Here is a 13111-nt window from a genome sequence, read left to right as displayed (position 1 = left end):
AGTGTGTCTCCCCCTGCTCCTCTTGGGCTGGAGGGAATTGTTGACATTTTTTCTTTTTTCTTTTTAAATTCAGCCTGCTTTTCCTATCTGTTTGCCAAATGGGGTTGCTGAAAGTGACTCCTGCTCCAGTCTCGAAGGATGCTGATCCCTGTTCAGAGACACATGGCCCTGCTTTCTTCCCACAACAAGGCCATTTTCAATGAACAAGCATTGGGTAAAAAAAAAATTGATCGACATTGCTTTAAGATTTTATCTGTATGGAATTTTTAGCTTAAAGTGTAGTGTATAAAACATTATTCTGCAGCGTATTAAGTCCAACCTTTGGGTTCATTTAAGGGTAAATACAGGCAAAAAAGTTCCCTTACATCAACAGAGGCAAAACAAAGAACATGCTCAACCCCTGAACACCACATGGGAGAGTTTAACCAGGTTTTGGTTAAATCAAACACACCCAGATCATCATATCCCCCAGATGAGGAGCAGATAGTGCTGTGGTAAGGGATTCTTGTTACCAGGACTGTGTTTTGATATCAGAATGCATTCATACTGTGTGCTTTTGCTTCCTTTTTTTTTGAGATCAGCTGTCACGAATAGTACTGGAATAGTTCCTGGCTCAGCTGTCACGATGACTTTGGAGAGTGTGCAGAAGGTCCCATTCAACAGCTCTGGAGATACCTACAGACCATGCTGTGCATTGGTCCGGGGCCTAAGGAAGGCACAGATGATGTTTCAGAGGCTCGGACTCTTTTTTTACAGCCAGCACACTTCTCCATTGAAGTGTGAACATGCTTTTCATAACACTGCTTCACGCAACGATCCAGTAATTAATTGGTTTGTTTCTCATCACACCTGCTGCTAGACAGACATCAGACTGAATGGGCATTGATGATGGGCCTGTACCTCTATGTTTTCATGCTGCCACTAAGGGAGATTTTAATAGCAGTTGCTTCACTTAACATAAGCACTCAGCAATGGTGAGCTGAAAGATCTGCTGTCACTTACCAAACCTCTTGTAGCCAAAAGACTGCACCTCCTCCTCTTCTGCAAAATCGTCTGGAAAAGAAAGAAAGATACAGCACCAGGTTACTACTACGACTGGAAAAAGATGGGAAGGTTTTGTTACAGGTGCACTAGCTTTGCCCAAAGAGGCAAGATCCCCTAAAAGGCGGGATATAGAGCTGACAAACTCAAACAGAAGACAAATATAAAAACTGTTTCAGCCTTTTTGTTCTCATCTTCACCAGCTACCAAGCTGTAAAATGCTAATAATCACAAATGTATTTTGTCGGAAGCTCGATCTCTCTTCGCTTCCTTCCAGCAGCAATTACACAAAGGAAAAAGCTGGCATCAGCAGAAGAAATACACTCACAACTTTTTTTTTCCTTTCTTTCTTTTTTTTTTTTTTTAAATAAAAAGGATGTTTGTGTTTGTGCATTCAACCTCCTTCTACCAACCTGACCCTTACTTCTGCTGAGGCAGAGGGAAGTGAGAGCCCTGCCTGCTCCCTGAACCAGGTTCTACCCAAGCCCAGGTTGCCCTCAGATTCCTGATTTCTAGGGGGAAGAAGAAGAGACTATTCGCCTTCCTGCATGCACCAATTCATGTAGTGGGGAAGCCTCCAGGACCCTCTTAAATCAACACCTAGGGCATTGCTTCTCAAGGGGTGCCAGCCTGCCTCCACGCTAGGGAAAATGCCAGGGGCTGACAGCAAGCCCTGCCCTCCAAAATCCGTCTGCACCCATGCTTTCACTTGCATTGCAGCCTTGGAAGGATAGGTGAAGAAAATACACGGTCCTCATCCAGGCTCAGCAAAGTCTAAATTTTTTGGGTGTATGACCAGGAACAAATCTGACCCACGCCTCCCTCTGACATGTTGCAGTTCGAGAAAGACGTTGCCTGATGCAGCTAAGTCTCTGAAATGCATCCTTTCACACAATGTCACCCTTTGCTCAGACAGCACTTTTGACAAAACAGCTCAAAACTTGTGTTCTTCACCAGAAATTACACATTTCACTCACTGTCAGAGGTGCTCTTGTCTATCTTCAGCTGGACCCTCATTTCAGATGTACATTTAAGAAATGCAAGAACCAGTGGAAGCTCCTTAGGATCAAAATGAGGGTCAAAATCCTCATTTTGATCAGGATTGGTTTTGAAAAAAACCCAACACCTCACAATCATACCAAACCTTATCTGAAGACACAGTCACCTGAAAAAACATGACAAATCCTGACAAACCAAGCAACTATTAACAGCCAACAAGCAAGCCTCTCATCCCCACAGTGAATTACTCAGTAAAAATCTTCCCTTCTTGCACAAAAGATAAAAGCTGCACAAAAAAAAGATAACAGCACCAGAGCCCTCAGCTTCCTGCCTTCCCTTGCTAACACAATCACCTCCTGTTTCTCTGGAGGGCAACGTGGTTTATCTAATCCACATCTGACTTATGCAGCCAGGCTGTGCTTAGATCCTGTGGCTTCACCCCACACCACAGCTCCAAGATTTTCCTCCTGGGCTATCATCAAGTGCCTCCACCCCAAGCGCCTGTGACTTCTGATTTTAAAGACAGTATCAGAGATCAGAGTGGAAGAAATACATGAGTTGTGAGCACCTGTGGATGGTATTAAAAAACAAAAAATTTTGCTTTTTACATCAGTGCTGCCCATACAGTTGCATGGGGCTGCAACTGCTGTAAGAGTTTTGTTTGACATAGCAAAAGTGGTTAAGTTTGAAATAATTTACTTGATTTTAAATTAACCCTTCTTGGTTCCAAAGAGGATTGGAATGAATGCAACATTTCTGCTACATAGATATAGATTTATATACAGGCAAGGAATATCTCCCTGGGCGAAAAATCTGAAGGGCACACTCCTCTTTGAAGCAGTAATTGAAGCAGTATCTGTTTTCATTCCCAGGTAGAAGAATTTACTCCTTAGTGCTGGAAAGACCAGCCATAGTTTAGGTATAGGCTCTCTACAGAGCTTCAAGCTGAAAGAGAGAGAATCTAGACCAAGAAAGTACAAGAAAAAAGAAAAGCTGATTAAAATACAATTTCTTATTTCAGTGACTTCTGCTAAGCTCTGGCAGAAAGAAAGCCCATTAAAAAAAGTGAACTTTGGGCGAAACTGAAATGCATGTAAACAGCCAACTGTATTTAACCGCGCAGGAGAAGGACCACTGGAGACCTCCTGTTCCCTCAGGTTTACAAGAGTTTTCTTGGAGGCCTACAACAGATTGTCACATGGAGTTTACAGCAAACTGCTGGAAATAAGTGGCTATCTACCTGTAGCTGAGCTGGAGTACCTCAAATATTGTAGGTAGTCAGCACAAAGCAAGAGCTCTGATCCCCTCTAAAAAAGGCTTTGAGATATTTTGGCAATATCCACGCTACACCGAGTACAAATGCCAAATACTGCTTGCCTTCCAGTTATAAATTATTACTGCAACACCTCTAATAAATACAGTTGTAGAGTTAAATAAGTTACAGTACAATGCTTCAAGGGAATGGAAATTATAAGAAGGCAGTTCAACTGGGGATTAACACAGCGAACAGAGGGAATTCATTTAATCTAAAACAAATTGGACTCTCATTTGATTAATTTGCTAGAGGCGAAGCAAAAATCTGTTGACTAGAACTGTGTAATTTCTGGTTCTTGTTCTTAAATCTTAAATAAATTAATCATGGGCCACTTCTGAGTCAGTGCTGAGGTCAAGTAAGAGAGAGCTGGCCTGGAGCCAAAAAGGATGCTAAATTGGCCCTGGGACTACCCAGGTCCTATAACCACTGCACTGCTCACTCCTTCTGGAGCAGCACAGGATCTGAGGAGTCTTTGGTGCAGTGTGATTTTAGGGAAATTGTTTCCATTTTATCCCTTTCCTTTAATGGGTGCCTTTTTGGCATATGGGAGGTGTTCTGCAAAGCTGCTAATGTACATGTCCAGCTGGCACCTTCTAACAGCACACCCTGCTCAGCCATTTCAAGATAATGAACTTATAGAATCATAGAATCATAGAATAATTAAGATTGGAAAGGACTTCCAAGATCATCTGGTCCAACCATCCCCCTACCACCAATGTCACCCACTCAACCATGTCCCTAAGTATCACATCCAGCCTTTCCTTAAACACCTCCCCCATGGATGGTAACTCCACCACCTCCCTGGGCTACCCTTTCCAATGCCTGACCACTCTTTCTGAGAAGAAATATCTCCTCTTTTTTCATCCTGAACCTCCCCTGGTGCAACTTGAGGCCATTCCTTCTTGTCCTATCGCTAGTTATCTGCAAGAACAGGCTGACCCCCAGCTCCCCACACCTTCCTTTCAGGTACTTTTAGAGAGCAACAAGGTCTCCCTGAGCCTCCTCTTCTTCAGACTAAACAACCCCAGTTCCCTCAAACGCTCCTCGTAGGACTTCCAGGCCCTTCACCAGCTTCATAGCCCTTCTCTGGACACCTTCAAGGTGCCTCGAAGGGCCTCAACATCCTTCTTGTAGTGAGGGGCTCAACGCTAAACACAGTATTTGAGGCGCGGCCTCACCAGAGCAGAGTACAGGGTGATGATCACCTCCCTGGTCCTACTGGCTACACTATTCCTGATAGAAGCCAGGATGCCGTTGGCCTTCTTGGCCACCTGGGCACACTGCTGGTTCATTTTCAGGCGAGCATCGACCAGCACCCCCAGATCCTTTCCCTCTACACAACTTTCCAGCCACTCTGCCCCAGATCCTGTAGTGTTTCTCTGCCCCAAAACCTGTAGTGCTACATGGGGTTGTTGTGGTCAAAGTGCAGGAACCAGCACTTAGCGATGTTGAACCTCAGTAGACCTCAGAACTATAGAGATCCTGGGTCGTGTGCTGGCTACAGACATATAGTATTCATCTATTCCTACAACTTCTCTGTGTGGTAAACACGGGTTTAAAAAGGAACCTTTGTTTCAAGTCTTTAATTAAGGAAAGGCACAAATGTTCCACGCTAAATTTCAAAATCCATGGAAATATATTTCAGGAGAGAAGGAGGCATCCGGGCTGAAAATCGTTGAGCCAAGTTTCACCTCAGATTTTAGAAGCTAATTTATAACCCCCTGAAAACTGGATTTACAGCGCATTACAACTTACCCCTAAGTACCATGCTGGGAACTCGGGACTGTGAGACTAATTTGCAGCAACAATGACATCCAGTATAAGAGTTTCCTTTAAAATAAATCTCTCTATAATGTGTGTTCTCAAAGAGCTTTAATCGTTAAGGGTGCTGCATTTCCCACCAGCTTAATGGGAGCTGTATAGCTATATACCAGTGCAACTCTGTAAAATTCATAATACTATCAAGAAGACTTTTTTCCTTTCCTTTCCTTTCCTTTCCTTTCCTTTCCTTTCCTTTCCTTTCCTTTCCTTTCCTTTCCTTTCCTTTCCTTTCCTTTCCTTTCCTTTCCTTTCCTTTCCTTTCCTTTCCTTTCCTTTCCTTTCCTTTCCTTTCCTTTCCTTTCCTTTCCTTTCCTTTCCTTTCCTTTCCTTTCCTTTCCTTTCCTTTCCTTTCCTTTCCTTTCCTTTCCTTTCCTTTCCTTTCCTTTCCTTTCCTTCCATTTGGAAAGACACCATGCCCAGTAGTTGAAAATTATAATATTCCTCTCTTTATCCCATAAACCAGCATCAATGCAGAACGCTGCTCAGATGCGTGCAAAAAGGGTGGCTGGAGAGACTTTCTGGAGCATCCTAAAGCTGTTTCTGCTCACCTTCTCCATCTCAGCCCTCTCACTGGGCTTGTCCACTTGTGAGGTTTCTGTAATATTAACATGTGTTTAGACAGAAGAGCACAGTGAGCACCAATATCTTTCTCATATCACATTTCAAAAGCTTTTTGAGCAGTGACCAGATTTATATGCATTTCTGGTCACTATTAATGGAGCCTACATTCAAAGTGCTGACCTAGAGGTGAAACTGAGCCAGCAGAAGCACGGCAAACAGCTGCAGCCTTCAGATGTTGATGACTTCATCAGCCTAATTGGTTTGCACTGGTTTTCATAGCTTTTACTCTGGACAGTCTCCTACTTTTGCTAATGGGATATAACCTCTCTGTCTTCACAGATGCTTCACTTCACTTGTCTACTTCTTATGATTTTCTCCATTCCCTTTTCCTTACGGATGCTTTTCATATTCAAATCTTTCCCTCTTTGCTTCCATTTTGACAAGCTTTCCCTCATAAAAACCCAACCCATGTTGAAAACCCTTCCCTACTGATGCAGTCCCAAGCCAACACGTTGCCATGGCTGGCTCTGAGCTCAGCACCACTGTTTTCCATCCAGTCCTTTGCCTCCTCTGTGGGATTGCTCCTTCGGACGGGGGTTATATATATTCGGCATCTGCAGAGCAGCCGGCTCCAGAAGGTCTTTGGAGAAGCTGAGGCAGAGGTTCAGCTGAGGCAGCCCTGGAAGAAAGCCCACCTCCACGCATCCCCAAGCATCCTTTGGGATGTCGCTTCAGCCTGGATCCTGGCAAGGAGACTGAGGCTTTTCCCAACCCCTGTCCTTCAGATCTGGGAACTGGTCCGCTGTTCATACCACAATAAAGCAAGAGGCGAGGTTGCAGATCATAGACCTTCCCTTGAGATTTACAGTCCAAGACTAGGATTGTATCTCCCATCACCAAACACATGCATAAACAAAACAAACAAACAAAAAAAACCAGTCATGGCAAATGGGAGCATTTCAGTGCTATGGTCTTGGTATACACCCCAAATCCTAAGGTCAAAAAATGTGAGAGCTCACAATAAGAATGAAAAAAAAAAAAATGAAAAAAGAGAAGATTAAGAGATTCAGGTATAGGAATGATGGCTCTAGTTTTGCTTTTTAGGCACAAAATGAAGAGAATAATTAGTGTTTTTTTTTTCCTGAACAAAACTTGTTAGCCTATGAATGCTGCAGAGCAATGCTGCACTGCTGGGGCCAGGACCAGCTGCACGGTGCAGAGGGCTGACCTTAGAAGTTAAAGGTTTAAATCATATCATATTTCAGTGTAATGATTTAAGGGCAAACAGATCTGTTCTCATTAGTGCGCTGAAAACTCTTGCCTCCCTGTCTGCATGTTGGAGGAGGCAATTAACAAGAGCATTAAAACAGCACACGCATTCCTGAACAACATACTTCTATATTGCCTCCCATAAGTCATCCACTTTGTTTCCTAGCGACGTCCCAGTCTTCACCTCAAATTTATGCACCAAAAGGGATTGCATTTTTAGGTGGAAGCAGTCAAACTCCAAAGACAATTCATCTTACGCTGATCCCTCGCTCACACAGACCACACTCAGATTATTAGGAGGATCATGTTCACTTTCAGTGCCTGCTAAAAAGCGCCTTTATTTTGCTTTCCGTCGGGGAAATCTCTGTTTTGACATGAGAGAACCTCAGGATAAGGAGTGTTTTGTGAATCTGAAGATAACTGGGCACACATCCTTCGCAGCGCTGAATCGCCTTCATCCTTGACATTTCTTCTAGCTCCCTTTCTTTCTTTGACTTTGTTTTTGCTCTGCAAGCCCTGTATCTCTGTGCAAGACTGTTTCCCTCCCTACCTGCTAGCCAAGCCAGCAAAGGTGTTTGAACCTATGAGCACAATGGCCTTTGGCTATGGATGTAAACCAAGCGTAAAGCCGCCGTGACAAAAAGGGCTCTATTCAGCTCTCAGCTGTAGCGAAACCAGCCTAGAATAAATTCCTCTTCTCCAAAGCAGCAGAAGAAAGAGCCACGAGAGATTTAAACAACTGCCTTCCTCACTCAGATCGACTCCCCAGTGCTATTCCTGGTCCTACGTGTCTGGGAAAAGTAGCGTATTGAAAGCTAAGATGCACAGTTACAACTTCTTACCAAAAATAACCCCATACTAAATAGCTTATATGCTAATTCTGCTTAAGAGCCATTACTGTTGTACAGTCATATTTCTACTTGTGCAGTAACAGATTTCCCTTGCATTTTCACAGCTTCTAAAACTCTGCTTTCTTTCATCTGTGTGGCTAAGGAGAATATCCTTTGACACGTGCGTGCCTGATCATCTTTCTCACACACACATTTAAAATCCTCTGTTGCTACCAGCCAATTCAGGATACACTGGCTGTATAGTAGCATTGCTCGGGATTTGTTCTGCGTTGTATCACACATTTATTATAACTGCTCATGCCTTTGAACTTCTGTAGTAGGGTCCTGTGACATGTCCAACACACACCACTCAGAGCTTTTGCATATGTTTCATGTTTATGTCACTATATTCATATAAACTCTGTTATAACTGGAGTAAGTAGAGGTTACTGGATCACTCCACTTCTAATCCTTGTTTTTCAGATGCCTTCTGGCTTCTGCAAAATGTTCTGGACTGGATTTTTTTGAAATTTGCAGTTTGCTGTTTCTATCCAGGGAAGACCTATTTGCAGACAACCACTCATTTGATTTCATACACAAGAAGATTAGAGAGGGAGAGAGACACATTTCTCCAGCATTTGAAAATTTAGCTTTATTCTTTAAAATAGCAGTGGCATCAAACCGGTTCAGAAGACAAAATCTGTCAAGAAGGCAGACATCATCTAAAGGGATTATTTACTTTAAGAGCTTTCAAGGCAGTCAAGAGAGAACAGGAGAATTTTGAGTGCATGTTCAAGTGTCGAAAGCGGAGGTTCCACCTGCAGATTACATCCAGGCTCTGGGTTAAGAGACATAAGCGGTGGTTTTAGCACTCTGGGCTGATCTCTTAGGAAGAGGTCGGAGGAGGATCAGTGGAAAGAAGCAGCTGGGCTGCCTTAGCCACGTACCGCGGAGCACTGCTGCCACCCCAGAGCAAGAGTCCCAAAGGACCACCTTAACTGTGTCATCAGTAGTCTGTCATTGCCCAAACAAAACCCACATTTCAAATGGCAAAACCGCAGCAGCCACGCCTGCACTGACTGCAGATCTGGTTTACAATACAAATTACAAAATTCATAATGGATATATAGAGAGAACAACACGTATCCCTGCCTTAAATTGGGCCCAATGTTTCTGAACGTGCAGTGCTATTTGACTCCAAGGAAGCTGTTTTCATTTGTTTCCTAGGCGACAAATACCGCTTCGCACCCCAATACATAACTAAAACTTAGAAGAGAACTTATCATTTGGTAAAGATACATCTGACCCTAAAGCAGTCGAGTCCCTTTATAAAGTAGATGAATTATTATTAAAATGTATCACAAAGTTTGTGAGCTCAGTGTAGTTTGCTGGAAATAAAACTGCAAGAGCATTAAGCATAAACCTCAATTTATTTTACTGATTTAAAACATAACACTTTACAAATCCCAGCAATGGAAAATATAATTTATTCCTTACAGATACTTAGTGATGTAATTATTTAGATATTCCTCTGTTCTCCAGAGAGGGTAGATACAGAGACAGCTGCAATCAACAGATCATCTTGTTACTGAGAGAAATGTGTAGCTACACTGACTTCTAAGGTCCTACAATTATCACCAGCATTGAGTTTAAAGAGAAAATGTGAAAACCAAATATGCACCCAGAAAAGGAAAACACGGAGTCAAAATTTGTTTTGGCTCTATAGCTTCCGTAACACCGGCAATAGCACTTGACCTGATGACTTGTCTGAAGGCTTACATTTCTCTTGTTATGAGCACAGTTACCTTCTTTTTTGCATGTTTTATTACTGATTTTTGTAATTCTGCGAGGGAGGAAGAATAAGACAGCTGTGGTCACTTTCGGGGAAGCCGACTGGCAATGGCTAGCAGGCAGAATGAAGCATCTCCCTCTCGCTAGGGCGCGGGCATCAGCACGTGCTCGCAGCAGGGGTGACATCGCCCCTCCAAACGCCACTTCACTTTGCAAAGAGCACCGGAGGCATAGCAGCAGGAGACAGAAGTCGTATTTTGCCAGACCACGTCCTACACCCACTTACAACTACAACAAAATGCTCGCTAGTTTCAATGGATTCAAACCCTGGTCCCAGGTGCCATGCATAACAGCACGTGGCTACCCAAAAACATTATTGCTGTCCTCTGCCCTTTGCCTCCCCCTACGCAACCACCAGGGTCTCAGCCCCAGCAAAAACAGAAAGCTTTCAGTGATAACACCCGTGGTCTTATATCCCTGGATTCCCATTGTTTTGGCTTGTTCCTGCCACTACAGTTATGCTGATAATGACAAGCTGATGACAAAACTTTTGGCACGAGTACCCTTATAAAGAACATTATAAATACATTATTTTTAATGTCTTACGGAGAGATCACATCACAGGGCGAGAAGTAACTTAAAGGGGGTTGGGGGGGCTTGCAAAACCAAAAACCCCCAAAGCAGCTCCCCCCCCCCCCAAAAAAGATAAATAAAATAAAGGTTTCTCCTCCCTTCGGGCAGCTACTCTGGCAAGTGCATAAATAATCACATCATTTGGTGTCCCGGGCTCTGGAAACTCAGTGTAACTATCATGATGTTTACTGCCCTCCTGGCATCTGGAAGCAACCCCTGCAATCCAAGCACAGGCACACTGGTGCCCAAAAGCAATTTTCTTGTGTGTGTTTTTTCCCTTCCACCCTTCCAGTTTATTTTTGTCTCTGAAGCAAAACGAGACCCAACCCTCCCAAACTTCCCAGCACTTCCTAAACTTTCCGTAGCGTCTTTTGATGTTCTCATCGTAGCTATCGCCCGGCGTGCAAGGGCTCTCTGCCTTTTGTCGTAGGGTTATCAATTTTCATAAAGAGAAAGCTTCCTTGCAACTCCCCGATATATCCTGACTAGGCTATGATGTAGCAATTTACCACGTTTATTACCAGCTACACCTCAGTCACAACTTTTTAGGATGGGGTCAGCCGGCAGCAGCGGCACGCTTCACCCATTTAAATGGAGAAAGGGAGGGGGGGAGAGGATGAAGGGAACAGGAAAAGAAACGAGGCTTCAGCTTTAGCAGATGCAAAGCGAAGCCCAAATATTTTCCAGTCGGTGGACGTCGAGGAGAAATATGCCAAATGCATTTCACAAGCCAGCTCAAGCCTCCGCTGGCACCTAATCACTGCCAGATGTTCAGCAGCGACACCGCGAACATCGCGCAACGCCGGCAAAAAGAAGTTATAATAAGAATAATAAAAGAAATGAATAAGGATAGAGGGAAATGAAAGAGGGAGAAACGAAACTCCTCGCGGGTGGGGAAAGGGGGTAATAAAAGCAGGGCGGCGGGGGGGACACCGCGACGCCGCGCCCGGTGCCGGTGCCCGGTGCCGGGTGCCGGGTGCTGGGTTCCCGGTGTGGTGTGTGCGGCGGAGCGCTCCCCCCGCTGCTTTCCCTACCTTTACCTTTCATCTTGGCGCCGGGGCGGCTCGCATAGGACGGACGGGGCGCGGCGGGGGGTGGCTGCCTACAGCCGGGCCATGCCGGGGGCCGGGCGGCGCCGTGCCGCTGCTCATACACGCCCGGCCGCTGCCGCTGCCGCTGCCGCTGCCCCTGCCGCCCGCCGTGGCTTCTCGGCCGCCGGCGGCACCGCGATCTCGCCGCCAGCCCCGAGCGGCCCGGCCCGGCCCCGCCGAGCCGCGGCCCGGCCCCGCCTCCCGCCCTCCGCCCCGGGGAGAAGGGGCCGCGGCCGGGGCCGTGCAGAGCCCGAGGCGGGGCTGTGCTGGGCTTTGGGGGGGCTTGCTGCCCTCCCGACGGTCGTTCTGGTGTCACCTGGTGTCGCACGTCCCTCCCCGCACGGAGGTGTCCCCCCCTCTCTCCAGGGGGGACCTTTGGGTGAAACCCCAGCGCCCATCGGTTGGGAAGGGGCTGCGGGGCGTGCTGAGCGCCTGCTGGCTCCTGCTGAGCTCCATGGGGTCCTGTGCGGGGTGAGGACTGAAGGCTGGGTGTGAATGGTTGTGAGGTTGGGTATAGACAGGCCAGGCGGCTTTTATTTCTCCAGTTGTGGATGCTGCCAGGAATAACGGATCATCTGCCGACTCCTGTTTGCATGGGAGGCGCACTGATTTTCGGCAAACTTACTCTTTTTTTTTTATCTTTGAAGGCAGTGATAACACTTCATGGTCCAGCTTTAACAATTAACGTCAGTGCTCATGAAGCAGAGCTCGACCAACGCACACCGTTTTGTTCAGGGGATGAGCAAAGTCGTGGAGGTGTCAGAGAGGCTTTCCCGCTGCAGAAAGGAGATGCAGGCAACATTACCTCGGCTTTGCAGTTAGAGGTATCACAGCCTGTTGGATGGGGGGTTGCCCAAAGAAGCGTTGGTGCTGTGTGGTCTTTTCAGCCAGCCTATGTTTCCGATGTGTACCACAACAGTCATGGTGCAGTACCCCAACATTACTTTAACACCAGGTCAAACAGCACTGGAAACCTCTCAGGAAGGATCTCACTGGAGCAAGGAGCAGAGGATTAAAATCACAAAAAGTAATCGTTGTAGAGCAAAAATTAAAGCCTGGATTTAGAAATTCAAGTCCCTTCATTTGTTTTGCTACCTTGTGTTGACAATCACTTGAGAGAGTTTTGCTGTCTCAGAAGTGATACCTGTTCTCTTGCAGTGCGGTGTTGCCGAAAATACTTGTGCACCAGCTGCAGTAACCATTTGCTACTTTAAAGCAGGGCTCAGATATCAAAGAGACTTGACCCAGCTTTTAGTTTGCACACTGGCAGTTGACTGAAATATCTATTTTTGCTACATGTTGTTAGTACAACACTTAAATCTGAGTGTAGTCATGAGGCAGTTAAGGATGTCCTGTAGCAGAGTGTTGGGTTAGGACAGCAGCACTCGGAATGTTTATAGGACCAAATAATGCTTGGTCACTTCTGTGTTTTATTTTGGATCCTAATTTAACTTACAGTTTTTGTTTTGAAGAATCAATATTGTTCAGTTTCACAAACTGAAAAATCCTGACTCTGAGCCAAAGTTCATGGATATGTTTCAAAGTAGAAATCTTTCCATTAATTTTCATGGACTGGATGAATCCAGTAATGAAGCCCCATTTTCTAAAGGAAAACTATTTCTAATTGAAAGCCAAGTGCTGAAGGAATGCAGGAAAAAGAAAAGGAAAAGGAAAAGGAAAAGGAAAAGGAAAAGGAAAAGGAAAAGGAAAAGGAAAAGGAAAAGGAAAAGGAAAAGGAAAAGGAAAAGGAGCATTACTTT

At 45.2% G+C, this 13111-nt stretch overlaps 1 protein-coding gene across 2 annotated transcripts in view; it reads right to left on the bottom strand.

Moving 5' to 3' along the window:
• The window catches only part of COLEC12 (collectin subfamily member 12), a 93598-nt gene extending 82043 nt beyond the window's left edge, over nucleotides 1-11555 (bottom strand). Inside the window, exons 1-2 of one of the 2 annotated variants that reach the window (XM_038174198.2) lie at nucleotides 11295-11555; nucleotides 1003-1053 (exon numbers count right to left, since the gene is read on the bottom strand). In XM_038174198.2, the coding sequence (XP_038030126.1) occupies nucleotides 1003-1053; nucleotides 11295-11307 (64 nt within the window). In that variant the 5' untranslated portion in view covers nucleotides 11308-11555. The remainder of the gene's footprint in view (nucleotides 1-1002; nucleotides 1054-11294) is intronic. The other variant, XM_027451978.3, reaches the window with a different exon arrangement.
• Between the last annotated feature and the right edge of the window lie 1556 nt (nucleotides 11556-13111).

Source organism: Anas platyrhynchos, chromosome 2 (assembly GCF_047663525.1).
Source record: "Anas platyrhynchos isolate ZD024472 breed Pekin duck chromosome 2, IASCAAS_PekinDuck_T2T, whole genome shotgun sequence".
NCBI classification, from domain to species: Eukaryota; Metazoa; Chordata; class Aves; order Anseriformes; family Anatidae; genus Anas; species Anas platyrhynchos.
The sequence above is the reverse complement of the archived record's forward strand: the minus strand, read 5'-3'. Positions and strand labels throughout refer to the sequence as shown.